General features: G+C 40.3%; 1 protein-coding gene across 7 annotated transcripts in view; it reads left to right on the forward strand.

Moving 5' to 3' along the window:
* HELZ (helicase with zinc finger) overlaps positions 1–15,611 on the forward strand; it is a 162,970-nt gene that overhangs the window by 135,821 nt on the left and 11,538 nt on the right. For all 7 annotated transcript variants that reach the window (XM_047831645.1, XM_047831648.1, XM_047831646.1 and 4 more), the window contains one exon: positions 13,173–13,425. In XM_047831645.1, the coding sequence (XP_047687601.1) occupies positions 13,173–13,425 (253 nt within the window). The remainder of the gene's footprint in view (positions 1–13,172; positions 13,426–15,611) is intronic.

Genomic DNA, 15,611 nt, shown 5'->3' on the forward strand with positions numbered 1-15,611 from the left:
GTTAGCTTAACACTTAACTTGAACAGAGATGGTTTTTCATATTGTTTCATTCGTATTTTCTTTTTTTATAATTTTGGTTTCCTTTTGACAAATGCAGTACACCGTCAGCATGGAAAATGTAGCAGTTAGAGAAATTATTTCTAATTTCACGATACCAAGATAGCTACTGCAACACTTGGCTCTTCATAGCGTTCATAGAGATGAACATGTGGTTTTATAGCATTCTTAAATAGGAACATTTGGTTGATTACTTGTTGGGAAAACTTGAAACCGTCCCCGCCCCGAATTGCTGTGCTCAGTTATATCACCCCATCAAACCTTTCTTTCCACCAGTCACGGCGCCTAAATGGGATCTTGATCCTGTTCTGTAACATTTTTTGCTACTTACCACGTTCAGAGTATTCTCTCTCATTTAGCTGTTTCAGGCGGAAGTCCATGGGTTTTCCTTACCCTACCTTAAATGTGGCAAAAGCCCTGGCCCTCAGCTGCTGGGATGAGGCCGGGGCACTGTGGTCTGGCCGTGGTGCCAGCACCCTCCTTCCACTTCTAGTTCTTTCTGATGACGGGGCAAGGAAGGGGAGCTGATGGCACAGGTGCCATCCTTGCCCTGGGCCACATTACGGACCGTTCCTGGTTGGAAATAGATCGACCAGTTGCTCCAATTGGATTTTACATTTCAGGGTAAGCTTGGGATTATGATGTAATTTTTCTCTAAATATTTAGCCAGTTGTCTTCATACTCACTAAATTACTGCATTATCACCATACAGAATAGTAGCCTTCTTACGAAAATGCTAAATTCCTTACAGCAGCACTGTCTCATACTTGCATTCCAACGACTGCTGCGGGAGTGGGGAGAGAGGAAGCGTGAAGAGAAACAGTAGAAGTTAATTCTTGGCCTCAGAGCTTCCGAGGGCTCAGTTTCTGGTGATTTTGGCATGATTCGCAATTTTTCACGGGTAATTTTTTCTGTATGAGATTTTCCACTTTGTATGACAACTTTATAATTTAACTTCTGAGTGAGATGCTGTTCTTTGGTGTAAACTTGGATCTGTTTCCAGACTTTCTATTTTTCTCCTCCTCTGTCTGTATAGTTCCTGTACCAGAATTGCACTGTTTTAATTTTTGAGGCCTTTGTAGTATTCTAATCTGATAGTATAAAGTCTTCCTTACTGCTTTTTTTCTCCTCGTAGAGGTCGAGGGAAAAAGTCATTGGGTTTTTCTACTATAAGTTTAGAATACCTTTGTGAACTCTTCTCCCTCCCACACCGTCCCCCACTCCCAAAGAAAAGCATTTCTTGTTTGTTTGTTTTTTTAATTACATCAAACATATACCTTAAATTGGGAGAAACTTTGTCTTTACCAATATATTAAACCTCTCATTTAGGAACCGGTCCGATCTTTTATTGGTGCAAATATTTTAATTCTTCCCCCCCACCCCCGCCTCTCTCCCTCCCTTCCTTTTTTATCGTCTGAATGTCCCTCTGTAAAATTCTGTAGCAGCGGGGCGCCTGGGTGGCGCAGTCGGTTAAGCGTCCGACTTCAGCCAGGTCACGATCTCGCGGTCCGTGAGTTTGAGCCCCGCGTGGGGCTCTGGGCTGATGGCTCAGAGCCTGGAGCCTGTTTCCGATTCTGTGTCTCCCTCTCTCTCTGCCCCTCCCCCCCCCCCCCCCCCGTTCATGCTCTGTCTCTCTCTGTCCCAAAAATAAAATAAAACGTTGGAAAAAAAAAATTCTGTAGCAGCTTTATTACTGGTTAAATTTCCTCTTACGTTGATTTTTCCCTTGTTTTTTTCTGTTCTGAATGGGGCCTTCTTTTCCCATTATATTTTCCAGTTATGTTATCTTGAGAGACAAATCCTCATTCTTCTGAAGTGGGCACAGTTTCACCACGTTAAAAACGTTACCATAGAGCCAGCAATTCTGACACTAGTTAGTACAGAACAAAGCCTTTGCCATTTAAGATGTATTTCACCGTAAAACAGTTTGATTAAAAGTGCTTATGAGTAATACACGGCAAATTCTTTTTTAAAAGCTCCACTGGAAAAGCCTCAGAATTTGAAGCTGCACGTTCTTGTGTCGCAGCGGTGGTGTTGTGGCGATGGCCTTCCAGGGGGAGTGGGTGCCCGTAAGTCACTCATCTTGAGGGGCTTTCAGCAAAGCAGCACTTGCTGACGGCATCTTAGAGATGCCTCTGTGTTGAATCTGCTTTGAAATAGGTCTTACGTGTTGGTTTTTGAACAAAGACACTTTGGACTCATCTGTTAGTTTTCGTTTTTCCCTTCAAAGGACTCTAGTTTTGAAGTTAGTTGGTAGTTTTGATTTGAGTCTTGTCTAATTACCCCACGCCCCCAAGCTCCCTTCTTGGGTGCAAAGTATTGTACGAGTGTAACTTGAAGAGTATATTCTTGGCTGCTTGACATGTTCTGCCTGTCCTACTTTAGAAGAGGGTGAGGAGAGCTTGTGACTTACGTTGTACAGCCAGGTGGTCTTCGCAGAGGGATGGTTGATGTATGGTATCTTATAAACCATCTGATGCACATAACGGAGGTCATGATCAACAGATTAATAAATTGCACCTCCGTTCATGCTCAAAGTGTCAAAGCTAATCATTTAAATGAGGTGTTCTATTTTAATGAAAATTTCTGGCACCGTAGTTAATGAGACTTGAAATTTCTAGTAGAGCATTTAGCTCTTCCTTAGTGATTAGATTTGATAGTATAATTATAAATAGAGCCCTAATTAACTTAGTTTCTGACCTTTCCCCCAGTTACTTATTTATTTAAAAAAAAAAATTTTTTTTTCAACGTTTATTTATTTTTGGGACAGAGAGAGAGACAGAGCATGAACGGGGGAGGGGCAGAGAGAGAGGGAGACACAGAATCGGAAACAGGCTCCAGGCTCTGAGCCATCAGCCCAGAGCCCCACGCGGGGCTCGAACACCCGGACCTCGAGATCATGACCTGGCTGAAGTCGGACGCTTAACCGACTGCGCCACCCAGGCGCCCCCCCCCCCCCCCCCCCCCGTTACTTATTTATACGTATACATGTAAAATGGCTTGGTAACCTCATACATCAGAGGTATACTTTATAAGACAATGGGAATGGTAAGCAGATGATGAATTTTTTGCTTACACTGACAACCCATCTTTAACAAATACAAATTTATATATGAACTTAGTCAATTAGTTTTTCCTGAAATGGCTTTTGAAATTTTAGTATTCTATTTTGATATTTAGAAAGACAGCCCTTGATTTCTTGGAAAATGAGCGTATGTTTAGCAACATAATGAATATTTATAAACACACAAACATGCGTGGAGTCGATACTGAACCTAGAAGTAAGGATCTCTCACAGAGTAAAATGAGCTGTTAAGCAATAAATAACGAAATGATTTTAGACCCGGGGGCTCCAAAATGAAACTGGAGAGTCAAACACTGATGGGCTGCTGTCTAAAAGTAAAGGGACAATCTGATTGGCAGGCGACAGATGTGGAAGGAATAGTCTCTTCGTGAAAGAAAAGTGAGAACTGTGTAAAGTAACAGGAAACAAAACATGGTCAGGAAACAAGGGAAGAAAAGTATAGTTGATACTTTTAAACAGCTTAGGGGTCCATAGTGCTGAAGTATAGGTAGAAATACAAAAGGCATTCTGTGTTGGAAATAGCTTTCTTTTACATAGAGGGATCTTCCTCTGAAATTTATTACCTTCTGAAATTTATAGTTGCAGGCCCTTGTCTTTCAGTGTAAATTTCATAGAAATTTCCCTCTGTGGGAAGAAAAATCTGAAATTTTAAACTCATTGTCTGAAACGCATTTTATTGTAGTCAGTTAGCATGCTGTATAGGTTTTGAATTTAGATGACTTAAATAGGTTTGTATCATATTTGAATTATTTTAGCAGATACAGCAAATCGTTGATGATTGTTAAAGTTGTTAATGGATTATATTTGGATATTTTATTTTATTTTTTATTTATTTTTTTTAGCATTAACTTAAAATTTTTTACTACTTTATTGAAATTAATATTTAAATTGTGCAATATATTGGTTTTGGTCATGGAAGATATCCATGAAAACATAACCATTATCTACACACTGGACATTTCTACTACCCCCATATATTTCTCTGTATTGCTATTCTCACTTTCCTCTACTCCTTTCCCATATTTGGATATTTTAATAAAAAAGAGTTTAAATATATTCTCATTGACAAAGACTTTGATTTATTGAAGCCTCTTTTAAAAAACCGAGAACTTTGGAGGTAGTCGAGGCCTTGAAGATCATTTATTCTCACTCCTCCTTTTTATTTATTTATTTTTTATTTATTTTTTTATTTTTTTAAAATTTTTTTTTCAACATTTATTTATTTTTGGGACAGAGAGAGACAGAGCATGAACGGGCGAGGGGCAGAGAGAGAGGGAGACACAGAATTGGAAACAGGCTCCAGGCTCTGAGCCATCAGCCCAGAGCCTGACGCGGGGCTCAAACTCACGGACCGCGAGATCGTGACCTGAATGAAGTCGGACGCCTAACCGACTGCGCCACCCAGGCGCCCCTCACTCCTCCTTTTTAAAGGAGCCTGAGGCACCAAGATGTTGAGAGACTTGCAGCTTAACACAGTTTTACTAATCAAAGCGGAGCTGAGACCTCGGACTCCCAGCCCTACGCTGTTTCACACTGCTCAGCTCTTTATGCCTCAAGTAAGGTTTCTTCCTGCAAACCAAGAAGTGATGGCAGTTGACGTGAAGTAGATATGGGGGTGGAGATTGGGGGAAACCAAATTATATTCCTGGGACCAAAGAGGTCTTCAGATGTATAAAGTTTTCCTTTTTGGCGGGGAGGCTGGGGGGTTGATGGTTCATTTTAGAATTCTTCATTCTTAAAAGCTGTCTAGTTCCAGCTGCTAAATGTTCGACTGTTCAAATGATTAATTTAGAGATCTCAGATACCAGAAAATTAACTATAAGGAATGTACTTCATTTCTCAATGTTCTTTAAAAATAAAACAAAGATTCTCTGGCACTACCTGTGTTTTAAAGCTGGGAAATTTATTTAATTATGATAATTATGATTCTTCAGAGAGAATGCAAATAGTTAGGAGCTTGAGGGCAAACTTCCATGTAATATTTCTTTCCTACCCAAACTGACGTTTTCTCATTGTAAGAGGCTTTGTGGTCTCTAATGGAGCTGGGCTGTTTCACATTCAAGAAGAGTAAACGAGAGCCAGATAGATTCAGGGTAGCTCAAAATGTCACAGCAGTGAATCTGACATTTCTCTCTTAGGTATAATACTGCATTCATTCTAGTATCTCCTCTATTACCTTGTGTTTGGATGTAGGAAAATAATATTGCTCGGTGGGAAAAATACTACTTGCAAATTGCAAGTGCCCCTGCCTACGAGCTGCTTCAAATGGTATTTTTCTTTATTTAGAACTAAATTGATTTTAATACACTGTGCTACAAAGTCACATTCATTTCAGTATACCCTTCTTTTAAGAAAAACAATAACAAAACCCAGAAATAAATGTACCACGGTTTTGGAAATTAAGGCCAATTCTTATTTACCTATCATTATGATTGAATCTTTTGAACCTAATATGACATTAAAGTCATCTTTAAAGTTCTGCCTAAGATCATGCATTTTATTTTAAAAATAATTGAAATGAGATAAAATATTGTTTCTTATTTCCACTAGCCACATTTCATTTGGACAGCGAAGGTACAGAACATCTCCATCATCACAGAAAGATCTTTGAGGTAGCATTTCTCTGGAGAAAGACTCCTACCCTTTAGCTCTTTGAAATTGTCTTACATTATTTCTCTGATTCTGTTGTACCATCTCTCTTCTGTGTTTCTCTCTTCCTAAAGCTTTTGTTGATAAGTTGTTAGACCTCCTGGATTCTCCAAATCTTTTTTGGTCCTGTCAGATTTTGATATCTTTGTGTATTTTCCTACTTTCTGAAAGATTTTTTTTTTTTTTTTTATTTTGCCTACAAACCCTTCTGTTGCATTTTATTTTATTTATTTATTTTTTTTAATACATTTTTTTTTCAACGTTTATTTATTTTTGGGACAGAGAGAGACAGAGCATGAACGGGGGAGGGGCAGAGAGAGAGGGAGACACAGAATCGGAAACAGGCTCCAGGCTCCGAGCCGTCAGCCCAGGGCCTGACGTGGGGCTAGAACTCACGGACCGCGAGATCGTGACCTGGCTGAAGTCGGACGCTCAACCGACTGCGCCACCCAGGCGCCCCTCTGTTGCATTTTAGATTTGAGGCCACAAATACTTAATTTCCAAGAGTTCTTTATTCTCAAATTTTTCCTTTTTCATAACTGATTATTTTTATTTTTATAAATGTAACACCCCCCCCCCCCCCCCCCAGGAAACCAGTTGAGGGTTTGATCTAATAGGTTTAGTATTTCTGTAGGAACTAAAACAATGTTTTAAATTTTTTAAAATATTTTAAAAATATCATTGTTACCCCCCCTTCCTGTTTGTTTACCTGTGACCAACTTTTATGGTGGAGATTCTTTTTAAATGCCTAGTAAACTTCAGTTATCTGTATCACTAAAAAGCAACTGGGGAGTTTTGTATGTATCCCAGGACTTACTGCCTGGCAGGCTTTTTCCCTGGGGACCTTTTAATGCTTGAATTCCTCTGGTTGTTGGGGGGAATACAGGGAGAGACCAGCTGTTCCCTGCATAGACTTTCATTTAACCCCCCAATTTTATCGCTTCACTTGCCATTGTGGCTGGTGTTGCTGAGGCTTGAGCCTCAGGGCTCAGTCTGCAGGGCTGATTGGTTCCCATCTTAGTTGGTCCTGCATCTCCGTCCTTCTTCCACAGACACCATTCCTCCATTGAGTCTCTCCATATATTCCAGAAATGTGTCTTTTATTGATGACCAGTCATCAGTCTTGATTGTTGTAGGTCTTTTATATTCATTTATTATTATTATTTCTGAGGGGTCTCGGGCCAGTTTCCACCACTAACTGAACATCATGCCTTTTAAAAACATACTGTTTTGTAAGTTATCAAGTACTTTTCTATAGCTTACATCACACGAACCCATAGACATTGTTGCAAACTACAGCATATCCCTCACATTTTTCCCAGCTTGCTAATATTGATTGTTTTCTTCCTTTAAATGTTTGTTTATTTATTTTGAGAGAGAGCATGTGTACCCAAGTAAGGGGGGGAGGGGAGAGAGAGAATATGAGAGAGAATCCCAAGCAGGCTCCGCACCGCCAGCACAGAGCCCAAACTCACGAGCTGTGAGATCATGACCTGAGCCGAAACCAAGAGTCCCATGCTGAACCGACTGAGCCACCCAGGCGTCAGGGATACTGAAACAGGGATACTCCTCTCCTCCCTCTTTTCTAGTTTCTTTCTTTCTGGGTTACTCTGTACCTCTCTATGAAACTAATAGCACGTTGCTTTAAACAAAAGATGATAACCTTATGAGGAGCTAATTTGAAGTAAGTAGTGTCTAATTAAGAGTGCAAAGTCCAGAATTTCTTCCTCAAATCTTGAGAAAATTAAATAGAAAATACGGTATTCAACTTTCAACATTTTAATTCTTTTGTTAAATATTTATTGACTATCAAAGACCCTGAATTTGTAGTTTAAAAACCTACCAAAGAAGAATTCTTCAGGCCCAGATAGCTTACTATTTGAATTCCTCCAAACATGTTAGAGAAGAAATACCACCAATTTACACAGTCTTCTCCAGAGAATGGAAGAGAAGGAAATACTTCTATATGGCCAGCATTACTTTGATACCAGAACTAGACAAATCCAGTACATATAGGGAAGAACTACAGATATATACATATATACAAACATGCAAATATATATATATATATGTAACTTAAATTTTTTTTATTTTTGAGAGAGACAGACAGACAGACCGAGCACAAGCAGGAGAGGAGCAGAGAGAGAGGGAGACACAGAATCCAAAGCAGACTCCAGACTCTGAGCTGTCAGCACAGAGCCCGATGTGGGGCTTGAACCCATGACCCACAAGATCTTGACCTGGGCTGAAGTCACCGAAGTCAGACACTCAACAGACTGAGCCACCCAGGCATCACTTTAGACTTATATTTGTGAACACTGATGCAGATATCCTCAACGAAACTTAAGTGTATTGAATTTAGTATATAAAAAAGAATAATACAGGGGAGCCTGGGTGGCCCAGTCCGTTAAACATCTGACTTCGGCTTAGGTCATGATATAGTGGTCTGTGAGTTTAAGCCCCGCGTTGGGCTCTGTGCTGACAGCACAGAGCCTGGAGCCTGCTTCAAATTCTGTGTCTCCCTCTCTGACCCTCCCCCGCTTGCACTCTGTGTCTCTCTCTTTCTCAAAAATAAACATTAAAAAAATTTTTTTTAATAAAAAAATAAAAATAAAATAAAAAAGAATAATACAGTATGACCATTTCAGGGCTTATTCCCAGAATGCAAAACTGGTTCAGTATTTGAAAATAAATAAGTATAATCCACCATACTGTGTAAAGCGAAAAATCACATGATTATATCAAGAGATAACCCCCCCCCCCCCCCAACCCAGAAAGCCACATACATTTGATGTCCGTGATGCATAAAAGCTCTTAGCAAACTGGAACTTGAAGGGAAATTCCTCAACCTGTTAAAGAGCACCTGTAAAAATCCCACAGCTACCATCATATTTAATGGCAGAGATGAATGCTTTCTCTTTAAAACTAGGAGCAAGAGGGGCGCCTGGGCACCTGACTTCGGCTCAGGTCATGATCTCATGGTTGGTGAGCTTGGGCCCCCCGTCAGGCTCTGTGCTGACAGCTCAGAGCCTGGAGCCTGCTTTGGATCCTGTGTCCCTGTGTCCTCTCTCTTTGCCCCTCCCCTGGTCACGCTGTCTCTCTCTTTCAAAAATAAATAAACATCTAAATAGAAATAAATAAATAAATAAATAAATAAATAAATAAACAAATAAAACTAGGAACAAGGTAAAATGTTTGCTCTCAACACTCCTATTTGACATTGTACTGGAAATCTTAACCAAAGCAGTAAGGCAAGAAAAAGAAATAAAAGACAAAGGGATTAGAAAGGAAGAAATAAAACTGTCTCTGTTTAAAGATGACATGATTGTCAATGTGGGAAAACCCAAGGAATCTATCCAGAAAACAAACCAACAAAAATCCTGTGACTAACATGAATATAGCAAGGTTACAGGGTTACAGGATATACAGCCAACACCCACAAATCGATGTCATTTCTGTATGTTAGCAATGTATAATTGGGAACCAAAATGTAGAAGCCAATAAATACCATTTACAAATAGCCCAAAGAAAAATGAAATAGGTTTAAAGCTAACAAAACGTGTACAGGATTCGTATGCTGAAAACTGCAGAACCGCTAAAATGTAATTTGTTTGGTATATAAGCCATTTATTTTCAGTTGTCATCAAGATATCTCTGCCTTTACTCAAATTCCTTTCAGGACAGATCCAAAGAAGCAAATCATATTTTCATACGTTATCTTCATCCATGTTGTATGAAATAGATGTACCAGTAGGCTTTTTAAAAATAATTTTAAGTTTTTGTTCTTTTTCTGACATCAAGGATCAATCATATTCATGATGTGATTTGAAATTGAATTTCATATTCCATCTGCACATTCATCTTTGTCAATAGCCGCTTAGAAACCATTATAAATATGTTACCCAGTATTGCACAACTCCTGCTCTGCATGTCAACTGTGTGATTGTTTTTCGAATTTCAGTTGAAAGATACAAATGATACACATCTTTTAAAAACCTTAATTGAATAGTGCCTCCTTTCATATCACCCTTTCTGTTGGCTTGTGATTTTTAGTTTTCCTCATTTTATTTTAAGATTTTTAAAGTTTATTTATTTTGAGAGAAAGAGAGCCAGCACAGTGGGGGAGGGGCAGAGAGAGAGAATCCCAAGCAGACTTCACGCTGTCAGCGGGGAGCCCGATACGGGGTTCGAACTCAAGAACCGCAAGCTCAAGACCTGAGCTGAAATCAAGAGTCAGACGCTTAACCGACCGAGCCACCTAGGCACCCCTTGTGGTCTATGTGTCTATTCATTGTAAAAAGGTATTGTTTATACTACCAGTGCACGTATGTTTATTATTTAATGAAAAAAGGCTTATAAAGTTAATGCCTGAAGTTCATATGAATATCCTTAATGTTGTGTATCCCCAGGGAATTTATTATAACCTGTTCTTTCTGAGCCCATAACAGATGTTAGTTGTTTTTACTTTCATATTCACACGTAAATACTTTAGAATGTGATTTCCCACACATCGTGGCTCTGTTTACTAAACACTCAAGGCATGGTAACACAAAGAAACACTTCATTTTGATTCTAGGAGCTGATGATCTTCATAACAAACCTTGATAAAAAAGACATACTGCACACGCTGTTGTGATCAATCATGATCAATGAATGATCAATCATTCAGGGATTGCCTAGCCTTAGAGAACATAAAGCAGTTTAGAAAGGATGGTTATTCTACTCAGCATCGTAATTCAATGACCTAGACAAAGAAATTTCAAATGTGCTGATTAAACTCACAGTTGACAGGATGGCTAATATTCTAGAAAACCAGAATCAAATTCAGAATGATCATTGATACAAGTTGCATGCATGCATTCATTGATTCATAAATATTGTTTAATTTTGAGAGAGAAAGAGCACACAGGAGGAGCAGAAAGAGAGGGAGACAGAGAATCCCAGGCCGACTCCATGCTGTCAGCTGGGGCATGAGACCATGACCTGAGCCAAAATCAAGAGTTGGACACTTAACTAAGCCACCCAGGTGCCCCTGAAAAAATTGCTTTTAAGGCAGAGCAAAATTGAAGGTGAATTTCAATATTATACTTACAGACAGAAGAACAATAAAAATATATGAAAAGAATTAACTAGATGGATCTCTTTCCTTTCTATTCAGTAGCTAAAACTTTGGAAATGAAGAAATGACTTGGGTGCTCATTGTTTAATAATAGTGAGAAAATTGCTCTCCTCCCGTCCTTTCCTACCCTTCTGAATAATGGCAGCCAGTCCAGACCCCTTCCCTCCCTTGCTTTATATTCTAGTGGTTCATCTAGGAAGACTTTCTCCGCACAGTGCTTATATCCACACTTTTCCTGCGTTTAACTGGCCCGACAATATCTGTTTGTGCTTATATTCCCAACAAACAAACTGCTATTACTGTGCTAATTCATCTCTTTCTCTTCTTTGTAGTCTAATTTTCAGTTCCTGATTTCCAGTTATTGCTAACAGTAATGGTAAAAGAAAGATTCAGGGGCGCCTGGGTGGCTCAGTCGGTTGAGCGTCCGACTTCATTCAGCTCAGGTCAGGATCTCACGGTCTGTGAGTTTGAGCCCTGCATCGGGCTCTGTGCTGACAGCTCAGAGACTGAAGCCCGCTTCGGATTCTGTGTCTCCCTCTCTCTCTGCCCCTCCCCTGTTCATGCTCTGTGTCTCTCTCTCTGTCAAAAATAAACAAACATAAAAAAAATAAAAAAAAAATAAAAGATTCCTCAGAAGCATAATGATCACAAACTTAGTAATAAATTACTACTATTGAGAAGGAGGGGGAGGGGGCAATAAAAAGTCCATCTCATTCTGTCATTTAAGATCTACGTGGAATCTTATCTTTATATGTTACATTAAAGCACTTGTATGACAGCAAGCCCTTCCTGTGTGCCAGGAACAGTTCTCAATACTGTACATGTTGAACTCATTTAATTCTTTTTTTTTTTTTTTTTTTTTTTTTTAATTTTTTTTTTTCAACGTTTATTTATTTTTGGGACAGAGAGAGACAGAGCATGAACGGGGGAGGGGCAGAGAGAGAGGGAGACACAGAATCGGAAACAGGCTCCAGGCTCTGAGCCATCAGCCCAGAGCCCGACGCGGGGCTCGAACTCCCAGACCGCGAGATCGTGACCTGGCTGAAGTCGGACGCTTAACCGACTGCGCCACCCAGGCGCCCCTGAACTCATTTAATTCTTAACCACAATCCTGAGAGGCAGGTCCTGTGGGTAACGAAGCCATGTTTACAGACAAAGCTCCCAGGAGTTAAGGTCAATTGCCCAGGCGACGCCTGGCTGGTAAATGCAGCCTGAGGTCTAACCCAGATAGTCTGGCTCTAGGCTGAGGCTGCATACCTAAAACTGCCACTCATACAGCCTTGCCACCAGAATGGAGATTGAATATCGGTCACAGCGGTCGCAGGGCGTGGGGAACAGTCAACAGTCTTGAAATGGCTGGCAGTGGGTCTTGTTGAGAGGGTTAAAGGGATCTGGGTTGTGCGGTTCAGGGAGGAGAAAATACCAGCAGTCAGTTAATTGGGTTTCAAACCTATAAAGGATTGCTTTGAAGAAAGTAATGTTCTGTGTCCATTGAAGACTGTGTTGAAAGGACACACACGCAGTGAGCCAGATCAGGAGTACTTCACGTTGGGCTTGAGGAGTCCTGTCTTGCCATTAAGTCTGAGGAATAATAAATCGGGAGGCTGTGAAGATTTGGCACAAGAGAGAAATCTAGAATGGGTTGCCATTCAAGGTGGCCGTGGTTTAATTGACTGTGACTGTAGTTTCCCCCATTTAATATTGAGTAGATACGTTTCTTCATTCTTAATCTAATGTTCCCTAAGACGGTAATAGAGTTTTAGAACTGAGGACAAGTAGTTCAGCTCCGTATTTTACAGACCAGAAATTATTATTATTTTAACTTTTTAAAATAGGTATTTATTTGGGGCAGGCGAGAGGCAGAGAGACACAGAGACAGAATCGGAAGCAGGCTCCAGGCTCTGAGCGGTTAGCGCCGAGCCTGACGTGGGGCTCGAACCCACGAACCGTGAGATCATGACTCGAGCCAAAGTCAGATGCTTCCCCGACTGAGTCACCCAGGTGCCCCCAGAACCAGAAATTAGATGTGTGTTATCATAGGGACTACCTGCTAAAGGCCCGAACTGAGTTTTAAACCCAGGTCTCCTGAACACTGTGTCCAGAGTGCAGGCAGCTTTTTGGGGCAGGGTGGTGGGGAGGGGTGATAGTGACAGAAGAGAGTACTTTGAGAACTGCTGTTTCATACGGTGGGATTGCTGTGTACTGAAGGGGGAGGCGGTGTAAGTTCCGCTAATTCATGAACTCTCCTTTTTCTTTGTGTAGTATGAACCCAGAGGACCTGGTCGGCCCTTGTACCAAAGAAGAATCTCATCTAGCTCAGTCCAGCCTTGTTCTGAAGAAGTAAGCACTCCTCAAGACAGTCTTGCTCAGTATAAAGAGCTTCAGGACCATAGTAGCCAATCTTCTTTCAACTTTTCATCCCCGGAGTCCTGGGTAAACACCACCTCATCTACCCCCTATCAGAACATTCCGTGTAATGGACCCAGCAGGACAGCTCAACCCAGAGAGTTGATAGGTAAGACAGAATTGGTGCGTTGTTAAAACTTGCAGTTTTTGACTACTTGGCTCCTGGATATTTATGGAGTTTTTCTTCTTCTTCCCGAGCCCCCAACCCCCCCCCCCCATTTATATTATTATCTTTGAATCATATTTAATGCTCAGAGTTCGTAGGTGTGTCTCAGGCCATACAGTGTTGTCCATATTTATGGTCTGAAAGGGAAGTAGATCTGTCTCTGGGGAGCTCATCGATTGGATCATTTTTACCTGTGCGCATGAATGAAAGAAGTAATGGAATTTGAATTTCTAAATTTAATTCTAATTCTAATTTAATCTAAATTCTAAATTTAAATTTCTAAATAGAATCACCTTTGCTTGGGAAAAGTTTGTTTTCTGGATTTTGTTTTTTGTTTGCTTGCTTGTTTTCTCTCCAGGATTAGGGGCGGGAGTTGGTTGGGTCAACATCAGTTTCCAAGGATTTATTGTCAGTAAAGTCATTGACAGTTTGCTATACAATAGAGTTTGGCCACGAGAGAAACCAATAAAGTCCAGCATGTTGAGATTTAGAAATCCTGTGTTATTTCCTTATATTCTAATGAACTGAGAAATCTAAAGCTTCAAGAGGAAAAAAAAAAAAAAAGGCATAGAATGGCATTGGAATGGACAAGGCTCTTATGTTGTTGGGTAGGAAGTCTAAAGTCTTTAGCCTTGAATGCAGATAAATGCACTTTTATCCTTTATCTGTTCCCTCTTTTTTAAAAGATATTAAATGTACGGAAACAAATGATACTGTTTGAGTTCTCTAACCTGTAGCCTTCTCTTTGTAGGCTGTAGACATTGATCTTTGTGAATAAGCCTGTGATCTTTGTTGGGTGAATTTCTGCCCTGGTAGCCTTAATCTTTGTATTGGGATTTAATTTTGTTCGTTCTTAGCATGTGAATCTATTGTTTCTGCAACTGGCCCATTTTTGAGTATGTACCATACAAACATATTTTTAGAACAATAGACTTGGTAGGACAAAAGCATTAAAAAGATTTTGGTTTTGTTTCCTGGAAAGACACATTGTGATTTTAATTGTTAAGACATTCATTAATACCTGCCGTGTATTAATTGAGAAACATCTCATTTACAAAATCAGTAATAAGGAATTTTTTTTGAAGTTTTATTTATTTATTTTGAGAGTGAAAGTGTGTACGCATGTGCACAAGTGGGGGAGAGGAGAGCCAGAGAGAGGGAGAGGGTCCCAAGTAGGCTCCATGCTGGATCCCACGAACCACAAGATCCTGACCTGAGCTAAGATGAAGTCTGACGTTTAACTGACTGAGCCACCCAGGTGGCCCTTGTTACTTTTTGGTTGTTTTGTTATAACTTCGTTGTATTTATTTATTAAAAAAGTTTTTTTGAATGTTTACTTACTTTTGAGAGAGAGAAACTGACAGAGCGTGAGCAGAGGAGGGGCTGAGAGAGAGGGAGACACAGAATCCGAAGCAGGCTCCAGGCTCCGAGCTGTCAGCACAGAACCCGACGTGGGGCTCAGACCCATGAACCCTGAAATCATGACCTGAGCTGAGTTGGATGCTCAACCAACTGAGCCACCCAGGCGCCCCTATTATAACTTACTTTAAAGACAACATCCTTTCTCTCTCTCTCTCTCTCTCTCTCTCTCTTTTTTTTTTTTCCACCTAAATTTCAGGATAACTTTTGGCCAAAATCAATGAAAACCTGACTTGAGCTGATAAGGTAGAAAGTTCCTAAATAACTGTCCAAAGTGCATGTCATTTTATGGTATCTTTTCCACAAATATACAATTACTATTTTGTCATTACTGGTAGACAAATTGTAGTATTCTTTTGTTGAAAGTAACAGTTAAAGTATTAAAAAATGAGCTCAAGGGGCGCCTGGGTGGCGCAGTCGGTTAAGCGTCCGACTTCAGCCGGGTCACGATCTCGCGGTCCGTGAGTTCGAGCCCCGCGTCGGGCTCTGGGCTGATGGCTCGGAGCCTGGAGCCTGTTTCCGATTCTGTGACTCCCTCTCTCTCTGCCCCTCCCCCGTTCATGCTCTGTCTCTCTCTGTCCCAAAAATAAATAAACGTTGAAAAAAAAAAAAAATTAAAAAAAAAAAATGAGCTCAAGACCACAAGTCTTCTGAAGCACAACTATCAGGATTCATTTACTGATTCATTTTTAGAGGAGTGCAGCCATTGC

Source organism: Prionailurus viverrinus, chromosome E1 (assembly GCF_022837055.1).
Source record: "Prionailurus viverrinus isolate Anna chromosome E1, UM_Priviv_1.0, whole genome shotgun sequence".
NCBI lineage: Eukaryota > Metazoa > Chordata > Mammalia > Carnivora > Felidae > Prionailurus > Prionailurus viverrinus.